Here is a 20,803-nt window from a genome sequence, read left to right as displayed (position 1 = left end):
CCTGTTGTAATCTCAGACAACCCTCTTCACTGTCCATTTCTGTCATATGCAAACTTAGATTATAGAACAGTACAGCAGAGGAATCAGCCCTTCAACCCTCAATGTTGTGCCAAACCAATTAAATCGGTAATCAAATGGCCAACTAATGTCTCCTGCCTACATAATGCCCAGATCCCTCCAGTTTCCTCACCCTCCTAAAACATCTCTTCAAAGTCTCTAATGTATCTGCTTCTACCCCCACCCCAGACACCCAGCACTCTCTGTGTAAACATCTTACCACTCACATTTCCTTTGAAATTACCTCCCTCACCTTAAATGCATGTCCTCTGTTTTAGACATTTCAACCCTGGGAAAAGGACACGGTCTGTCAACTATCTGAGTGCCTCTCACAATCTAATATATTTCTGTCAGATCTCCCCTCAGCCTCTGTCAATCCAGAGAAACTTAATAACAAGATTAACAATATTGTCATCTAAATCATCAGTATTCTTATGTGACTAATAGAGGACCCAACAGCGACCCGTGACACATAGCCTTGGTTACAGGTCTCTGATCTGAATGACAACTCTCCAGTCCCACCCACTGACAGACAGTCCAGGTCCTTCAGCCCATGACTTAAGTGCTGATCTTGCCCATCACCTTTCCCTTTTGGTTATCTTTCCAATTAAACTTGAGACACACAGTGTGGGTTTTCAGTCCTAACAAAGGTTTTTGGCCCAAAACGTTAACTCTTTACACCATATAACCATATAATAATACACCCCTCCTTAGATGCTGCCTGACCTGCTGAGTTCCTCAAACATTCTGTTAGTCCATGACACCATAAGGCAGAGGAGCGGAACTGGCCATTTGGCCCATCGAGGCTGCTTTGCCATTCCATCATGACTGATTTATTATCCCTTTCAAATCCATTTACCTGCCTTCTCCCCCCAAACCTTTGCCCTTACTAATCAAGAACCTGTCAACCTCCATTTTAAAAATACCCAATGACATGGCCTCTACAGCTGTCTATGGCAATGAACTCTACAAATTCACTACCCTCTGACTAAGGAAATTCCTCATCTGTTCTAAATGGATATCCTTCTATTCTGAGGCTGTGCCCTCTTTTCCAAGACTAACCCAATACAGGAAACACCCTCTCCACAACCACTCGATCCAGACCTTTCGATATTCGACAAATTTTAATGAGATTTCCCCGCTCCCACCCCCATTCTTCTAAATTCCAGTAAGTGCTGGCCCAGAGTCATCAAATGTTCCTCATACACGAACACTTTCGCTACAGGAATTATTCTCGTGAACCTCCTCTGGACCGTCTCCAATAACAAAGCTACACGCTGGGGATCTGGACGGGGTGAGGGGTGCGTGGGGCAAGGATGTTTGGTGGGGTGCAGAGAGACGAGGAGGTGCAAGGCGACAGAGAGTAAGACATTCTCCACCGATGGATCCACAAATCTTGCTACCCCCTTCAGCTCTGACCTTCGCCCCGTCACTGCCACCACCCATGACCTCACCTGGTGACGAGGCGTGAGTGGGGATCTGGCTGGCTGCCTCCTGAGGGGCAGTACCTTGGGCCAGCTGACTGACGCCAGGAAGGACTGCAGTCTGGCTGTAGAAGTTTGGTGGGTACCCAGCACCAGGATCCAGCTGGTCTGCACCGGAAACACAAAGCGGATACACGGTCACACCTACCTGGTGGGAAAGGTACAGGCAGACACAGAGCAAAACGAGTCTCTGAAATCAGACAAACGCACAGAGGCACACAGCCAAACATTCAAGCTCACAGTCAGAGCACATTAGAGCACCAACACAGATGCTTCGGCAAACTGTCCGGTCCCATTCACCCACACCCGCCTCACTCCTCAAATCAGCAAACTGTCCAGTCCCATTCACCCACCCTCTGCACACTCCTCAAATCAGCAAACTGTCCGGTCCCATTCACCCACACCCGCCTCACTCCTCAAATCAGCAAACTGTCCGGTCCCATTCACCCACACCCGCCTCACTCCTCAAATCAGCAAACTGTCCGGTCCCACTCACCCACAACCTCCACACTCCTCAAATCAGCAAACTGTCCGGTCCCATTCACCCACCCTCTGCACACTCCTCAAATCAGCAAACTGTCCGGTTCCATTCACCCACACCCTCCACACTCCTCAAATCAGCAAACTGTCCGGTCCCATTCACCCACACCCTCCTCACTCATCAAATCAGCAAACTGTCCGGTCCCATTCACCCACACCCTCCTCACTCATCAAATCAGCAAACTGTCCGGTCCCACTCACCCACACCCTCCTCACTCCTCAAATCAGCAAACTGTCCGGTCCCACTCACCCACACCCTCCACACTCCTCAAATCAGCAAACTGTCCGGTCCCATTCACCCACACCCTCCACACTCCTCAAATCAGCAAACTGTCCGGTCCCATTCACCCACCCTCTGCACACTCCTCAAATCAGCAAACTGTCCGGTCCCATTCACCCACCCTCTGCACACTCCTCAAATCAGCAAACTGTCCGGTCCCATTCACCCACACCCTCCACCCTCCTCAAATCAGCAAACTGCCCGGTCCCATTCACCCACACCCTCCTCACTCCTCAAATCAGCAAACTGTCTGGTCCCACTCACCCACACCCTCCACACTACTCAAATCAGCAAACTGCCCAGTCCCACTCACCCACACCCTCCACCCTCCTCAAATCAGCAAACTGCCCGGTCACATTCACCCACACCCTCCACACTCCAAAAATCAGCAAACTGTCCGGTCCCATTCACCAACATCCTCCACCCTCCTCAAATCAGCAAACTGTCCGGTCCCACTCACCCACACCCTCCTCACTCCTCAAATCAGCAAACTGTCCGGTCCCATTCACCCACACCCTCCTCACTCCTCAAATCAGCAAACTGCCCAGTCCCATTCACTTACACCTCCACACTCCTCAAATCAGCAAACTGTCCGGTCCCACTCACCCACACCCTCCACCCTCCTCAAATCAGCAAACTGCCCAGTCCCATTGACCCACACCCTCCACACTCCTCAAATCAGCAAACTGTCCGGTCCCATTCACCCACACCCTCGACACTCCTCAAATCAGCAAACTGTCCTGTCCCACTCACCCACACCCTCCTCACTCCTCAAATCAGCAAACTGTCCGGTCCAACTCACCCACACCCTCCACACTCCTCAAATCAGCAAACTGTCCGGTCCCATTCACCCACACCCTCCACACTCCTCAAATCAGCAAACTGTCCGGTCCCATTCACCCACCCTCTGCACACTCCTCAAATCAGCAAACTCCCCGGTCCCACTCACCCACACACTCCACACTCCTCAAATCAGCAAACTGTCCGGTCCCATTCACCCACAACCTCCACCCTCCTCAAATCAGCAAACTGCCCGGTCCCATTCACCCACACCCTCCTCACTCCTCAAATCAGCAAACTGTCCGGTCCCACTCACCCACACCCTCCACACTCCTCAAATCAGCAAACTGTCCGGTCCCATTCACCCACACCCTCCACACTCCTCAAATCAGCAAACTGTCCGGTCCCATTCACCCACCCTCTGCACACTCCTCAAATCAGCAAACTCTCCGGTCCCACTCACCCACACACTCCACACTCCTCAAATCAGCAAACTGTCCGGTCCCATTCACCCACACCCTCCACCCTCCTCAAATCAGCAAACTGCCCGGTCCCATTCACCCACACCCTCCTCACTCCTCAAATCAGCAAACTGTCTGGTCCCACTCACCCACACCCTCCACACTACTCAAATCAGCAAACTGCCCAGTCCCACTCACCCACACCCTCCACCCTCCTCAAATCAGCAAACTGTCCGGTCCCATTCACCCACACCCTCCTCACTCCTCAAATCAGCAAACTGTCTGGTCCCACTCACCCACACCCTCCACACTCCTCAAATCAGCAAACTGCCCAGTCCCACTCACCCACACCCTCCACCCTCCTCAAATCAGCAAACTGCCCGGTCACATTCACCCACACCCTCCACACTCCTCAAACCAGCAAACTGTCCGGTCCCATTCACCAACATCCTCCACCCTCCTCAAATCAGCAAACTGTCCGGTCCCACTCACCCACACCCTCCTCACTCCTCAAATCAGCAAACTGTCCGGTCCCATTCACGCACACCCTCCTCACTCCTCAAATCAGCAAACTGCCCAGTCCCATTCACTTACACCTCCACACTCCTCAAATCAGCAAACTGTCCGGTCCCATTCACCCACACCCTCCTCACTCCTCAAATCAGCAAACTGTCCGGTCACATTCACCCACACCCGCCACACTCCTCAAATCAGCAAACTGTCCAGTCCCACTCACCCACACCCTCCTCACTCCTCAAATCAGCAAACTGTCCGGTCCCATTCACCCACATCCTCCACCCTCCTCAAATCAGCAAACTGTCCGGTCCCATTCACCCACATCCTCCACCCTCCTCAAATCAGCAAACTGTCCTGTCCCATTCACCCACACCCTCCTCACTCCTCAAATCAGCAAACTGTCCGGTCCCACTCACCCACAACCTCCACCCTCCTCAAATCAGCAAACTGCCCGGTCACATTCACCCACACCCTCCACACTCCTCAAATCAGCTAACTGTCCGGTCCCATTCACCAACATCCTCCACCCTCCTCAAATCAGCAAACTGTCCGGTCCCACTCACCCACACCCTCCACACTCATCAAATAAGCAAACTGCCCGGTCCCACTCACCCACACCCTCCACCCTCCTCAAATCAGCAAACTGTCCGGTCCCATTCACCCACACCCTCCTCATTCCTCAAATCAGCAAACTGCCCAGTCCCATTCACCAACATCCTCCACCCTCCTCAAATCAGCAAACTGTCCGGTCCCACTCACCCACACCCTCCACCCTCCTCAAATCAGCAAACTGTCCGGTCCCATTCACCCACACCCTCCTCACTCCTCAAATCAGCAAACTGTCCGGTCCCATTCACCCACACCCTCCACACTCCTCAAATCAGCAAACTGTCCGGTCCCATTCACCAACATCCTCCACCCTCCTCAAATCAGCAAACTGTCCGGTCCCACTCACCCACACCCTCCTCACTCCTCAAATCAGCAAACTGTCCGGTCCCATTCACCCACAACCTCCTCACTCCTCAAATCAGCAAACTGCCCAGTCCCATTCACCCACACCCTCCACACTCCTCAAATCAGCAAACTGCCTGGTCCCACTCACCCACACCCTCCTCACTCCTCAAATCAGCAAACTGTCCGGTCCCATTCACCCACACCCTCCTCACTCCTCAAATCAGCAAACTGTCCGGTCCCATTCACCCACACCCTACACACTCCTCAAATCAGCAAACTGTCCGGTCCCACTCACCCACACCCTCCACCCTCCTCAAATCAGCAAACTGCCCGGTCCCATTGACCCACACCCTCCACACTCCTCAAATCAGCAAACTGTCCGGACACATTCACCCACACCCTCGACCCTCCTCAAATCAGCAAACTGCCCAGTCCCACTCACCCACACCCTCCTCACTCCTCAAATCAGCAAACTGTCCGGTCCCACTCACCCACACCCTCCTAACTCCTCAAATCAGCAAACTGTCCGGTCCCACTCACCCACACCCTCCACACTCCTCAAATCAGCAAACTGTCCGGTCCCACTCACCCACACCCTCCTCACTCCTCAAATCAGCAAACTGTCCGGTCCCACTCACCCACACCCTCCTAACTCCTCAAATCAGCAAACTGTCCGGTCCCACTCACCCACACCCTCCACACTCCTCAAATCAGCAAACTGTCCGGTCCCATTCACCCACACCCTCCACACTCCTCAAATCAGCAAACTGTCCGGTCCCATTCACCCACCCTCTGCACACTCCTCAAATCAGCAAACTCTCCGGTCCCATTCACCCACCCTCTGCACACTCCTCAAATCAGCAAACTCTCCGGTCCCACTCACCCACACACTCCACACTCCTCAAATCAGCAAACTGTCCGGTCCCATTCACCCACACCCTCCACCCTCCTCAAATCAGCAAACTGCCTGGTCCCATTCACCCACACCCTCCTCACTCCTCAAATCAGCAAACTGTCTGGTCCCACTCACCCACACCCTCCACACTACTCAAATCAGCAAACTGCCCAGTCCCACTCACCCACACCCTCCACCCTCCTCAAATCAGCAAACTGTCCGGTCCCATTCACCCACACCCTCCTCACTCCTCAAATCAGCAAACTGTCTGGTCCCACTCACCCACACCCTCCACACTCCTCAAATCAGCAAACTGCCCAGTCCCACTCACCCACACCCTCCACCCTCCTCAAATCAGCAAACTGCCCGGTCACATTCACCCACACCCTCCACACTCCTCAAATCAGCAAACTGTCCGGTCCCATTCACCAACATCCTCCACCCTCCTCAAATCAGCAAACTGTCCGGTCCCACTCACCCACACCCTCCTCACTCCTCAAATCAGCAAACTGTCCGGTCCCATTCACCCACACCCTCCACACTCCTCAAATCAGCAAACTGCCCAGTCCCATTCACTTACACCTCCACACTCCTCAAATCAGCAAACTGTCCAGTCCCATTCACCCACACCCTCCTCACTCCTCAAATCAGCAAACTGCCCAGTCCCATTCACTTACACCTCCACACTCCTCAAATCAGCAAACTGTCCGGTCCCATTCACCCACACCCTCCTCACTCCTCAAATCAGCAAACTGTCCGGTCCCATTCACCCACACCCTACACACTCCTCAAATCAGCAAACTGTCCGGTCCCACTCACCCACACCCTCCACCCTCCTCAAATCAGCAAACTGCCCGGTCCCATTGACCCACACCCTCCACACTCCTCAAATCAGCAAACTGTCCGGTCACATTCACCCACACCCTCCACACTCCTCAAATCAGCAAACTGTCCAGTCCCACTCACCCACACCCTCCTCACTCCTCAAATCAGCAAACTGTCCGGTCCCATTCACCCACATCCTCCACCCTCCTCAAATCAGCAAACTGTCCGGTCCCATTCACCCACATCCTCCACCCTCCTCAAATCAGCAAACTGTCCGGTCCCATTCACCCACACCCTCCTCACTCCTCAAATCAGCAAACTGTCCGGTCCCACTCACCCACAACCTCCACCCTCCTCAAATCAGCAAACTGCCCGGTCACATTCACCCACACCCTCCACACTCCTCAAATCAGCAAACTGTCCGGTCCCATTCACCAACATCCTCCACCCTCCTCAAATCAGCAAACTGTCCGGTCACACTCACCCACACCCTCCTCACTCCTCAAATAAGCAAACTGCCCGGTCCCACTCACCCACACCCTCCACACTCCTCAAATCAGCAAACTGTCCGGTCCCATTCACCCACACCCTCCTCACTCCTCAAATCAGCAAACTGCCCAGTCCCATTCAGCAACATCCTCCACCCTCCTCAAATCAGCAAACTGTCCGGTCCCATTCACCCACACCCTCCACACTCCTCAAATCAGCAAACTGTCCGGTCCCACTCACCCACACCATCCACCCTCCTCAAATCAGCAAACTGTCCGGTCCCATTCACCCACACCCTCCACACTCCTCAAATCAGCAAACTGTCCGGTCCCATTCACCCACACCCTCCACACTCCTCAAATCAGCAAACTGCCCGGTCCCACTCACCCACAGCCCTCCTCACTCCTCAAATCAGCAAACTGTCCAGTTCCATTCACCCACACCCTCCACCCTCCTCAAATCAGCAAACTGTCCGGTCCCACTCACCCACAGCCCTCCTCACTCCTCAAATCAGCAAACTGTCCGGTTCCATTCACCCACACCCTCCACACTCCTCAAATCAGCAAACTGACCGGTCCCACTCACCCACACCCTCCTCATTCCTCAAATCAGCAAAGTGTCCGGTCCCATTCACCCACACCCTCCACACTCCTCAAATCAGCAAACTGTCCGGTCCCATTCACCCACACCCTCCACACTCCTCAAATCAGCAAACTGTCCGGTCCCACTCACCCACACCCACCACACTCCTCAAATCAGCAAACTGTCCGGTCCCATTCACCCACACCCTCCTCACTCCTCAAATCAGCAAACTGTCCGGTCCCATTCACCCACACCCTCCACCCTCCTCAAATCAGCAAACTGCCCAGTCCCACTCACCCACACCCACCACACTCCTCAAATCAGCAAACTGCCCAGTCCCACTCACCCACACCCTCCTCACTCCTCAAATCAGCAAACTACCCGGTCCCACTCACCCACACCCTCCTCACTCCTCAAATCAGCAAACTGCCCGGTCCCATTCACCCACACCCTCCACACTCCTCAAATCAGCAAACTGTCCGGTCCCAATCACCCACACCCTCCACCCTCCTCAAATCAGCAAACTGTCCAGTCCCAATCACCCACACCCTCCACACTCCTCAAATCAGCAAACTGTCCGGTCCCACTCACCAACACCCTCCACCCTCCTAAAATCAGGAAACTGCCCAATCCCATTCACCCACACCATCCACACTCCTCAAATCAGCAAACTGTCCGGTCCCATTCACCCACACCCTCCTCACTCCTCAAATCAGCAAACTGCCCAATCCCATTCACCCACACCCTCCACCCTCCTCAAATCAGCAAACTGTCCGGTCCCATTCACCCACACCCTCCTCACTCCTCAAATCAGCAAACTGCCCAATCCCATTCACCCACACCCTCCACCCTCCTCAAATCAGCAAACTGTCCGGTCCCACTCACCCACACCCTCCTCACTCCTCAAATCAGCAAACTGTCCGGTCCCATTCACCCACACCCTCCACACTCCTCAAATCAGCAAACTGCCCAGTCCCATTCACTTACACCTCCACACTCCTCAAATCAGCAAACTGTCCAGTCCCATTCACCCACACCCTCCTCACTCCTCAAATCAGCAAACTGCCCAGTCCCATTCACTTACACCTCCACACTCCTCAAATCAGCAAACTGTCCGGTCCCATTCACCCACACCCTCCTCACTCCTCAAATCAGCAAACTGTCCGGTCCCATTCACCCACACCCTACACACTCCTCAAATCAGCAAACTGTCCGGTCCCACTCACCCACACCCTCCACCCTCCTCAAATCAGCAAACTGCCCGGTCCCATTGACCCACACCCTCCACACTCCTCAAATCAGCAAACTGTCCGGTCACATTCACCCACACCCTCCACACTCCTCAAATCAGCAAACTGTCCAGTCCCACTCACCCACACCCTCCTCACTCCTCAAATCAGCAAACTGTCCGGTCCCATTCACCCACATCCTCCACCCTCCTCAAATCAGCAAACTGTCCGGTCCCATTCACCCACATCCTCCACCCTCCTCAAATCAGCAAACTGTCCGGTCCCATTCACCCACACCCTCCTCACTCCTCAAATCAGCAAACTGTCCGGTCCCACTCACCCACAACCTCCACCCTCCTCAAATCAGCAAACTGCCCGGTCACATTCACCCACACCCTCCACACTCCTCAAATCAGCAAACTGTCCGGTCCCATTCACCAACATCCTCCACCCTCCTCAAATCAGCAAACTGTCCGGTCCCACTCACCCACACCCTCCTCACTCCTCAAATAAGCAAACTGCCCGGTCCCACTCACCCACATCCTCCACCCTCCTCAAATCAGCAAACTGTCCGGTCCCATTCACCCACACCCTCCTCACTCCTCAAATCAGCAAACTGCCCAGTCCCATTCAGCAACATCCTCCACCCTCCTCAAATCAGCAAACTGTCCGGTCCCATTCACCCACACCCTCCACACTCCTCAAATCAGCAAACTGTGCGGTCCCACTCACCCACACCATCCACCCTCCTCAAATCAGCAAACTGTCCGGTCCCATTCACCCACACCCTCAACACTCCTCAAATCAGCAAACTGTCCGGTCCCATTCACCCACACCCTCCACACTCCTCAAATCAGCAAACTGCCCGGTCCCACTCACCCACAGCCCTCCTCACTCCTCAAATCAGCAAACTGTCCAGTTCCATTCACCCACACCCTCCACCCTCCTCAAATCAGCAAACTGTACGGTCCCACTCACCCACAGCCCTCCTCACTCCTCAAATCAGCAAACTGTCCGGTTCCATTCACCCACACCCTCCACACTCCTCAAATCAGCAAACTGACCGGTCCCACTCACCCACACCCTCCTCATTCCTCAAATCAGCAAAGTGTCCGGTCCCATTCACCCACACCCTCCACACTCCTCAAATCAGCAAACTGTCCGGTCCCATTCACCCACACCCTCCACACTCCTCAAATCAGCAAACTGTCCGGTCCCACTCACCCACACCCACCACACTCCTCAAATCAGCAAACTGTCCGGTCCCATTCACCCACACCCTCCTCACTCCTCAAATCAGCAAACTGTCCGGTCCCATTCACCCACACCCTCCACCCTCCTCAAATCAGCAAACTGCCCAGTCCCACTCACCCACACCTACCACACTCCTCAAATCAGCAAACTGCCCAGTCCCACTCACCCACACCCTCCTCACTCCTCAAATCAGCAAACTACCCGGTCCCACTCACCCACACCCTCCTCACTCCTCAAATCAGCAAACTGCCCGGTCCCATTCACCCACACCCTCCACACTCCTCAAATCAGCAAACTGTCCGGTCCCAATCACCCACACCCTCCACCCTCCTCAAATCAGCAAACTGTCCAGTCCCAATCACCCACACCCTCCACACTCCTCAAATCAGCAAACTGTCCGGTCCCACTCACCCACACCATCCACCCTCCTAAAATCAGGAAACTGCCCAATCCCATTCACCCACACCATCCACACTCCTCAAATCAGCAAACTGTCCGGTCCCATTCACCCACACCCTCCTCACTCCTCAAATCAGCAAACTGCCCAATCCCATTCACCCACACCCTCCACCCTCCTCAAATCAGCAAACTGTCCGGTCCCATTCACCCACACCCTCCTCACTCCTCAAATCAGCAAACTGCCCAATCCCATTCACCCACACCCTCCACCCTCCTCAAATCAGCAAACTGTCCGGTCCCACTCACCCACACCCTCCACACTCCTCAAATCAGCAAACTGCCCAGTCCCATTCACCCACACCCTCCACACTCCTCAAATCAGCAAACTGTCCGGTCCCATTCACCCACACCCTCCTCACTCCTCAAATCAGCAAACTGTCTGGTCCCATTCACCCACACCCTCCTCACTCCTCAAATCAGCAAACTGCCCGGTCCCACTCACACACACCCTCCACACTCCTCAAATCAGCAAACTGTCCGGTCCCACTCACCCACACCCTCCATCCTCCTCAAATCTGCAAACTGCCCAGTCCCATTCACCCACACCCTCCACACTCCTCAAATCAGCAAACTGTCCGGTCCCATTCACCCACACCCTCCACACTCCTCAAATCAGAAAACTGTCCGGTCCCACTCACCCACACACTCCACACTCCTCAAATCAGCAAACTGCCCAATCCCATTCACCCACACCCTCCACACTCCTCAAATCAGCAAACTGTCCGGTCCCATTCACCCACACCCTCCTCACTCCTCAAATCAGCAAACTGCCCGGTCCCATTCACCCACACCCTCCACACTCCTCAAATCAGCAAACTGTCCGGTCCCACTCACCCACAGCCCTCCACCCTCCGCAAATCAGCAAACTGCCCGGTCCCATTCACCCACACCCTCCACCCTCCTCAAATCAGCAAACTGTCCGGTCCCATTCACCCACACCCTCCACACTCCTCAAATCAGCAAACTGTCCGGTCCCATTCACCCACACCCTCCACACTCCTCAAATCAGCAAACTGCCCGGTTCCATTCACCCACACCCTCCACACTCCTCAAATCAGCAAACTGCCCGGTCCCATTCACCCACACCCTCCACACTCCTCAGATCAGCAAACTGCCCGGTCCCACTCACACACACCCTCCACACTCCTCAAATCAGCAAACTGTCCAGTCCCACTCACCCACACCCTCCACACTCCTCAAATCTGCAAACTGCCCAGTCCCATTCACCCACACCCTCCACACTCCTCAAATCAGCAAACTGTCCGGTCCCATTCACCCACACCCTCCACACTCCTCAAATCAGAAAACTGTCCGGTCCCACTCACCCACACACTCCACACTCCTCAAATCAGCAAACTGCCCAATCCCATTCACCCACACCCTCCACACTCCTCAAATCAGCAAACTGCCCGGTCCCATTCACCCACACCCTCCACACTCCTCAAATCAGCAAACTGTCCGGTCCCACTCACCCACAGCCCTCCACACTCCTCAAATCAGCAAACTGTCCGGTCCCACTCACCCACACCCTCCACCCTCCTCAAATCAGCAAACTGTCCGGTCCCATTCACCCACACCCTCCTCACTCCTCAAATCAGCAAACTGTCCGGTCCCATTCACCCACACCCTCCACACTCCTCAAATCAGCAAACTGTCCGGTCCCATTCACCCACACCCTCCACACTCCTCAAATCAGCAAACTGCCTGGTTCCACTCACCCACAGCCCTCCTCACTCCTCAAATCAGCAAACTGTCCAGTTCCATTCACCCACACCCTCCACCCTCCTCAAATCAGCAAACTGTCCGGTCCCACTCACCCACAGCCCTCCTCACTCCTCAAATCAGCAAACTGTCTGGTTCCATTCACCCACACCCTCCACACTCCTCAAATCAGCAAACTGCCCGGTCCCACTAACCCACACCCTCCTCACTCCTCAAATCAGCAAACTGTCCGGTCCCATTCACCCACACCCTCCACACTCCTCAAATCAGCAAACTGTCCGGTCCCATTCACCCACACCCTCCACACTCCTCAAATCAGCAAACTGTCCGGTCCCACTCACCCACACCCTCCACCCTCCTCAAATCAGCAAACTGTCCGGTCCCATTCACCCACACCCTCCTCACTCCTCAAATCAGCAAACTGTCCGGTCCCATTCACCCACACCCTCCACACTCCTCAAATCAGCAAACTGTCCGGTCCCATTCACCCACACCCTCCACACTCCTCAAATCAGCAAACTGCCTGGTCCCACTCACCCACAGCCCTCCTCACTCCTCAAATCAGCAAACTGTCCAGTTCCATTCACCCACACCCTCCACCCTCCTCAAATCAGCAAACTGTCCGGTCCCACTCACCCACAGCCCTACTCACTCCTCAAATCAGCAAACTGTCCGGTTCCATTCACCCACACCCTCCACACTCCTCAAATCAGCAAACTGTCCGGTCCCACTCACCCACACCCTCCTCACTCCTCAAATCAGCAAACTGTCCGGTCCCGTTCACCCACACCCTCCACACTCCTCAAATCAGCAAACTGTCCGGTCCCATTCACCCACACCCTCCACACTCCTCAAATCAGCAAACTGTCCGGTCCCACTCACCCACACCCACCACACTCCTCAAATCAGCAAACTGTCCGGTCCCATTCACCCACACCCTCCTCACTCCTCAAATCAGCAAACTGTCCGGTCCCATTCACCCACACCCTCCACACTCCTCAAATCAGCAAACTGTCCAGTTCCATTCACCCACACCCTCCTCACTCCTCAAATCAGCAAACTGCCCGGTCCCACTCACCCACACCCTCCTCACTCCTCAAATCAGCAAACTGCCCGGTCCCATTCACCCACACCCTCCACACTCCTCAAATCAGCAAACTGTCCGGTCCCAATCACCCACACCCTCCACCCTCCTCAAATCAGCAAACTGTCCGGTCCCAATCACCCACACCCTCCACACTCCTCAAATCAGCAAACTGTCCGGTCCCACTCACCCACACCCTCCACCCTCCTAAAATCAGGAAACTGCCCAATCCCATTCACCCACACCATCCACACTCCTCAAATCAGCAAACTGTCCGGTCCCATTCACCCACACCCTCCTCACTCCTCAAATCAGCAAACTGCCCAATCCCATTCACCCACACCCTCCACCCTCCTCAAATCAGCAAACTGTCCGGTCCCATTCACCCACACCCTCCACACTCCTCAAATCAGCAAACTGTCCGGTCCCACTCACCCACACCCTCCACACTCCTCAAATCAGCAAACTGCCTGGTCCCACTCACCCACAGCCCTCCTCACTCCTCAAATCAGCAAACTGTCCAGTTCCATTCACCCACACCCTCCACCCTCCTCAAATCAGCAAACTGTCCGGTCCCACTCATCCACAGCCCTCCTCACTCCTCAAATCAGCAAACTGTCCGGTTCCATTCACCCACACCCTCCACACTCCTCAAATCAGCAAACTGTCCAGTCCCACTCACCCACACCCTCCTCACTCCTCAAATCAGCAAACTGTCCGGTCCCATTCACCCACACCCTCCACACTCCTCAAATCAGCAAACTGTCCGGTCCCATTCACCCACACCCTCCACACTCCTCAAATCAGCAAACTGTCCGGTCCCGCTCACCCACACCCTCCACCCTCCTCAAATCAGCAAACTGTCCGGTCCCATTCACCCACACCCTCCACACTCCTCAAATCAGCAAACTGTCCGGTCCCATTCACCCACACCCTCCACACTCCTCAAATCAGCAAACTGTCCGGTCCCATTCACCCACACCCTCCACACTCCTCAAATCAGCAAACTGTCCGGTCCCACTCACCCACACCCACCACACTCTTCAAATCAGCAAACTGTCCGGTCCCATTCACCCACACCCTCCTCACTCCTCAAATCAGCAAACTGCCCGGTCCCACTCACCCACACCCTCCTCACTCCTCAAATCAGCAAACTGCCCGGTCCCATTCACCCACACCCTCCACACTCCTCAAATCAGCAAACTGTCCGGTCCCAATCACCCACACCCTCCACCCTCCTCAAATCAGCAAACTGTCCGGTCCCAATCACCCACACCCTCCACACTCCTCAAATCAGCAAACTGTCCGGTCCCACTCACCCACACCCTCCACCCTCCTAAAATCAGGAAACTGCCCAATCCCATTCACCCACACCATCCACACTCCTCAAATCAGCAAACTGTCCGGTCCCATTCACCCACACCCTCCACACTCCTCAAATCAGAAAACTGTCCGGTCCCACTCACCCACACACTCCACACTCCTCAAATCAGCAAACTGCCCAATCCCATTCACCCACACCCTCCTCACTCCTCAAATCAGCAAACTGCCCGGTCCCATTCACCCACACCCTCCACACTCCTCAAATCAGCAAACTGTCCGGTCCCACTCACCCACAGTCCTCCACCCTCCGCAAATCAGCAAACTGCCCGGTCCCATTCACCCACACCCTCCACCCTCCTCAAATCAGCAAACTGTCCGGTCCCATTCACCCACACCCTCCACACTCCTCAAATCAGCAAACTGTCCGGTCCCATTCACCCACACCCTCCACACTCCTCAAATCAGCAAACTGCCCGGTTCCATTCACCCACACCCTCCACACTCCTCAAATCAGCAAACTGCCCGGTCCCATTCACCCACACCCTCCACACTCCTCAAATCAGCAAACTGCCCGGTCCCACTCACACACACCCTCCACACTCCTCAAATCAGCAAACTGTCCAGTCCCACTCACCCACACCCTCCACACTCCTCAAATCAGCAAACTGCCCGGTCCCATTCACCCACACCCTCCACACTCCTCAAATCAGCAAACTGCCCGGTCCCACTCACCCACACCCTCCACCCTCCTCAAATCAGCAAACTGTCCGGTCCCATTCACCCACACCCTCCTCACTCCTCAAATCAGCAAACTGCCCAGTCCCATTCACCAACATCCTCCACCCTCCTCAAATCAGCAAACTGTCCGGTCCCATTCACCCACACCCTCCACACTCCTCAAATCAGCAAACTGTCCGGTCCCACTCACCCACACCCTCCACCCTCCTCAAATCAGCAAACTGTCCGGTCCCATTCACCCACACCCTCCTCACTCCTCAAATCAGCAAACTGTCCGGTCCCATTCACCCACACCCTCCACACTCCTCAAATCAGCAAACTGTCCGGTCCCATTCACCCACACCCTCCACACTCCTCAAATCAGCAAACTGCCTGGTTCCACTCACCCACAGCCCTCCTCACTCCTCAAATCAGCAAACTGTCCAGTTCCATTCACCCACACCCTCCACCCTCCTCAAATCAGCAAACTGTCCGGTCCCACTCACCCACAGCCCTCCTCACTCCTCAAATCAGCAAACTGTCTGGTTCCATTCACCCACACCCTCCACACTCCTCAAATCAGCAAACTGCCCGGTCCCACTAACCCACACCCTCCTCACTCCTCAAATCAGCAAACTGTCCGGTCCCATTCACCCACACCCTCCACACTCCTCAAATCAGCAAACTGTCCGGTCCCATTCACCCACACCCTCCACACTCCTCAAATCAGCAAACTGTCCGGTCCCACTCACCCACACCCTCCACCCTCCTCAAATCAGCAAACTGTCCGGTCCCATTCACCCACACCCTCCTCACTCCTCAAATCAGCAAACTGTCCGGTCCCATTCACCCACACCCTCCACACTCCTCAAATCAGCAAACTGTCCGGTCCCATTCACCCACACCCTCCACACTCCTCAAATCAGCAAACTGCCTGGTCCCACTCACCCACAGCCCTCCTCACTCCTCAAATCAGCAAACTGTCCAGTTCCATTCACCCACACCCTCCACCCTCCTCAAATCAGCAAACTGTCCGGTCCCACTCACCCACAGCCCTACTCACTCCTCAAATCAGCAAACTGTCCGGTTCCATTCACCCACACCCTCCACACTCCTCAAATCAGCAAACTGTCCGGTCCCACTCACCCACACCCTCCTCACTCCTCAAATCAGCAAACTGTCCGGTCCCGTTCACCCACACCCTCCACACTCCTCAAATCAGCAAACTGTCCGGTCCCACTCACCCACACCCACCACACTCCTCAAATCAGCAAACTGTCCGGTCCCATTCACCCACACCCTCCTCACTCCTCAAATCAGCAAACTGTCCGGTCCCATTCACCCACACCCTCCACACTCCTCAAATCAGCAAACTGCCCAGTCCCACTCACCCACACCCTCCTCACTCCTCAAATCAGCAAACTGCCCGGTCCCACTCACCCACACCCTCCTCACTCCTCAAATCAGCAAACTGCCCGGTCCCATTCACCCACACCCTCCACACTCCTCAAATCAGCAAACTGTCCGGTCCCAATCACCCACACCCTCCACGCTCCTCAAATCAGCAAACTGTCCGGTCCCAATCACCCACACCCTCCACACTCCTCAAATCAGCAAACTGTCCGGTCCCACTCACCCACACCCTCCACCCTCCTAAAATCAGGAAACTGCCCAATCCCATTCACCCACACCATCCACACTCCTCAAATCAGCAAACTGTCCGGTCCCATTCACCCACACCCTCCTCACTCCTCAAATCAGCAAACTGCCCAATCCCATTCACCCACACCCTCCACCCTCCTCAAATCAACAAACTGTCCGGTCCCATTCACCCACACCCTCCACACTCCTCAAATCAGCAAACTGTCCGGTCCCACTCACCCACACCCTCCACACTCCTCAAATCAGCAAACTGCCTGGTCCCACTCACCCACAGCCCTCCTCACTCCTCAAATCAGCAAACTGTCCAGTTCCATTCACCCACACCCTCCACCCTCCTCAAATCAGCAAACTGTCCGGTCCCACTCATCCACAGCCCTCCTCACTCCTCAAATCAGCAAACTGTCCGGTTCCATTCACCCACACCCTCCACACTCCTCAAATCAGCAAACTGTCCAGTCCCACTCACCCACACCCTCCTCACTCCTCAAATCAGCAAACTGTCCGGTCCCATTCACCCACACCCTCCACACTCCTCAAATCAGCAAACTGTCCGGTCCCATTCACCCACACCCTCCACCCTCCTCAAATCAGCAAACTGTCCGGTCCCACTCACCCACAGCCCTACTCACTCCTCAAATCAGCAAACTGTCCGGTTCCATTCACCCACACCCTCCACACTCCTCAAATCAGCAAACTGTCCGGTCCCACTCACCCACACCCTCCTCACTCCTCAAATCAGCAAACTGTCCGGTCCCGTTCACCCACACCCTCCACACTCCTCAAATCAGCAAACTGTCCGGTCCCATTCACCCACACCCTCCACACTCCTCAAATCAGCAAACTGTCCGGTCCCACTCACCCACACCCACCACACTCCTCAAATCAGCAAACTGTCCGGTCCCATTCACCCACACCCTCCTCACTCCTCAAATCAGCAAACTGCCCGGTCCCACTCACCCACAGCCCTCCTCACTCCTCAAATCAGCAAACTGTCCAGTTCCATTCACCCACACCCTCCACCCTCCTCAAATCAGCAAACTGTCCGGTCCCACTCACCCACAGCCCTCCTCACTCCTCAAATCAGCAAACTGTCCGGTTCCATTCACCCACACCCTCCACACTCCTCAAATCAGCAAACTGACCGGTCCCACTCACCCACACCCTCCTCATTCCTCAAATCAGCAAAGTGTCCGGTCCCATTCACCCACACCCTCCACACTCCTCAAATCAGCAAACTGTCCGGTCGCATTCACCCACACCCTCCACACTCCTCAAATCAGCAAACTGTCCGGTCCCACTCACCCACACCCACCACACTCCTCAAATCAGCAAACTGTCCGGTCCCATTCACCCACACCCTCCTCACTCCTCAAATCAGCAAACTGTCCGGTCCCATTCACCCACACCCTCCACCCTCCTCAAATCAGCAAACTGCCCAGTCCCACTCACCCACACCCACCACACTCCTCAAATCAGCAAACTGCCCAGTCCCACTCACCCACACCCTCCTCACTCCTCAAATCAGCAAACTACCCGGTCCCACTCACCCACACCCTCCTCACTCCTCAAATCAGCAAACTGCCCGGTCCCATTCACCCACACCCTCCACACTCCTCAAATCAGCAAACTGCCCGGTCCCACTCACCCACACCCACCACACTCCTCAAATCAGCAAACTGCCCAGTCCCACTCACCCACACCCTCCTCACTCCTCAAATCAGCAAACTACCCGGTCCCACTCACCCACACCCTCCTCACTCCTCAAATCAGCAAACTGCCCGGTCCCATTCACCCACACCCTCCACACTCCTCAAATCAGCAAACTGCCCGGTCCCACTCACACACACCCTCCACACTCCTCAAATCAGCAAACTGTCCAGTCCCACTCACCCACACCCTCCACACTCCTCAAATCAGCAAACTGCCCGGTCCCATTCACCCACACCCTCCACACTCCTCAAATCAGCAAACTGCCCGGTCCCACTCACCCACACCCTCCACCCTCCTCAAATCAGCAAACTGTCCGGTCCCATTCACCCACACCCTCCTCACTCCTCAAATCAGCAAACTGCCCAGTCCCATTCACCAACATCCTCCACCCTCCTCAAATCAGCAAACTGTCCGGTCCCATTCACCCACACCCTCCACACTCCTCAAATCAGCAAACTGTCCGGTCCCACTCACCCACACCCTCCACCCTCCTCAAATCAGCAAACTGTCCGGTCCCATTCACCCACACCCTCCTCACTCCTCAAATCAGCAAACTGTCCGGTCCCATTCACCCACACCCTCCACACTCCTCAAATCAGCAAACTGTCCGGTCCCATTCACCCACACCCTCCACACTCCTCAAATCAGCAAACTGCCTGGTTCCACTCACCCACAGCCCTCCTCACTCCTCAAATCAGCAAACTGTCCAGTTCCATTCACCCACACCCTCCACCCTCCTCAAATCAGCAAACTGTCCGGTCCCACTCACCCACAGCCCTCCTCACTCCTCAAATCAGCAAACTGTCTGGTTCCATTCACCCACACCCTCCACACTCCTCAAATCAGCAAACTGCCCGGTCCCACTAACCCACACCCTCCTCACTCCTCAAATCAGCAAACTGTCCGGTCCCATTCACCCACACCCTCCACACTCCTCAAATCAGCAAACTGTCCGGTCCCATTCACCCACACCCTCCACACTCCTCAAATCAGCAAACTGTCCGGTCCCACTCACCCACACCCTCCACCCTCCTCAAATCAGCAAACTGTCCGGTCCCATTCACCCACACCCTCCTCACTCCTCAAATCAGCAAACTGTCCGGTTCCATTCACCCACACCCTCCACACTCCTCAAATCAGCAAACTGTCCAGTCCCACTCACCCACACCCTCCTCACTCCTCAAATCAGCAAACTGTCCGGTCCCATTCACCCACACCCACCACACTCCTCAAATCAGCAAACTGTCCGGTCCCATTCACCCACACCCTCCACACTCCTCAAATCAGCAAACTGTCCGGTCCCACTCACCCACACCCTCCACCCTCCTCAAATCAGCAAACTGTCCGGTCCCATTCACCCACACCCTCCACACTCCTCAAATCAGCAAACTGTCCGGTCCCATTCACCCACACCCTCCTCACTCCTCAAATCAGCAAACTGCCCGGTCCCACTCACCCACAGCCCTCCTCACTCCTCAAATCAGCAAACTGTCCGGTCCCATTCACCCACACCCTCCACACTCCTCAAATCAGCAAACTGTCCGGTCCCATTCACCCACACCCTCCACACTCCTCAAATCAGCAAACTGTCCGGTCCCATTCACCCACACCCTCCACACTCCTCAAATCAGCAAACTGTCCGGTCCCACTCACCCACACCCACCACACTCCTCAAATCAGCAAACTGTCCGGTCCCATTCACCCACACCCTCCTCACTCCTCAAATCAGCAAACTGTCCGGTCCCATTCACGCACACCCTCCTCACTCCTCAAATCAGCA

At 54.9% G+C, this 20,803-nt stretch overlaps 1 protein-coding gene across 1 annotated transcript in view; it reads right to left on the bottom strand.

Annotated features, from left to right (window-relative positions):
• LOC132397450 (interferon regulatory factor 3-like) overlaps window positions 1-20,803 on the bottom strand; it is a 98,248-nt gene that overhangs the window by 30,960 nt on the left and 46,485 nt on the right. Inside the window, exon 6 of the mRNA XM_059976267.1 lies at window positions 1,512-1,649. Within this exon, the coding sequence (XP_059832250.1) occupies window positions 1,512-1,649 (138 nt within the window). The remainder of the gene's footprint in view (window positions 1-1,511; window positions 1,650-20,803) is intronic.

The sequence above is a fragment of the Hypanus sabinus genome, chromosome 7 (assembly GCF_030144855.1).
Source record: "Hypanus sabinus isolate sHypSab1 chromosome 7, sHypSab1.hap1, whole genome shotgun sequence".
Lineage (NCBI taxonomy): Eukaryota > Metazoa > Chordata > Chondrichthyes > Myliobatiformes > Dasyatidae > Hypanus > Hypanus sabinus.
The sequence above is the reverse complement of the archived record's forward strand: the minus strand, read 5'-3'. Positions and strand labels throughout refer to the sequence as shown.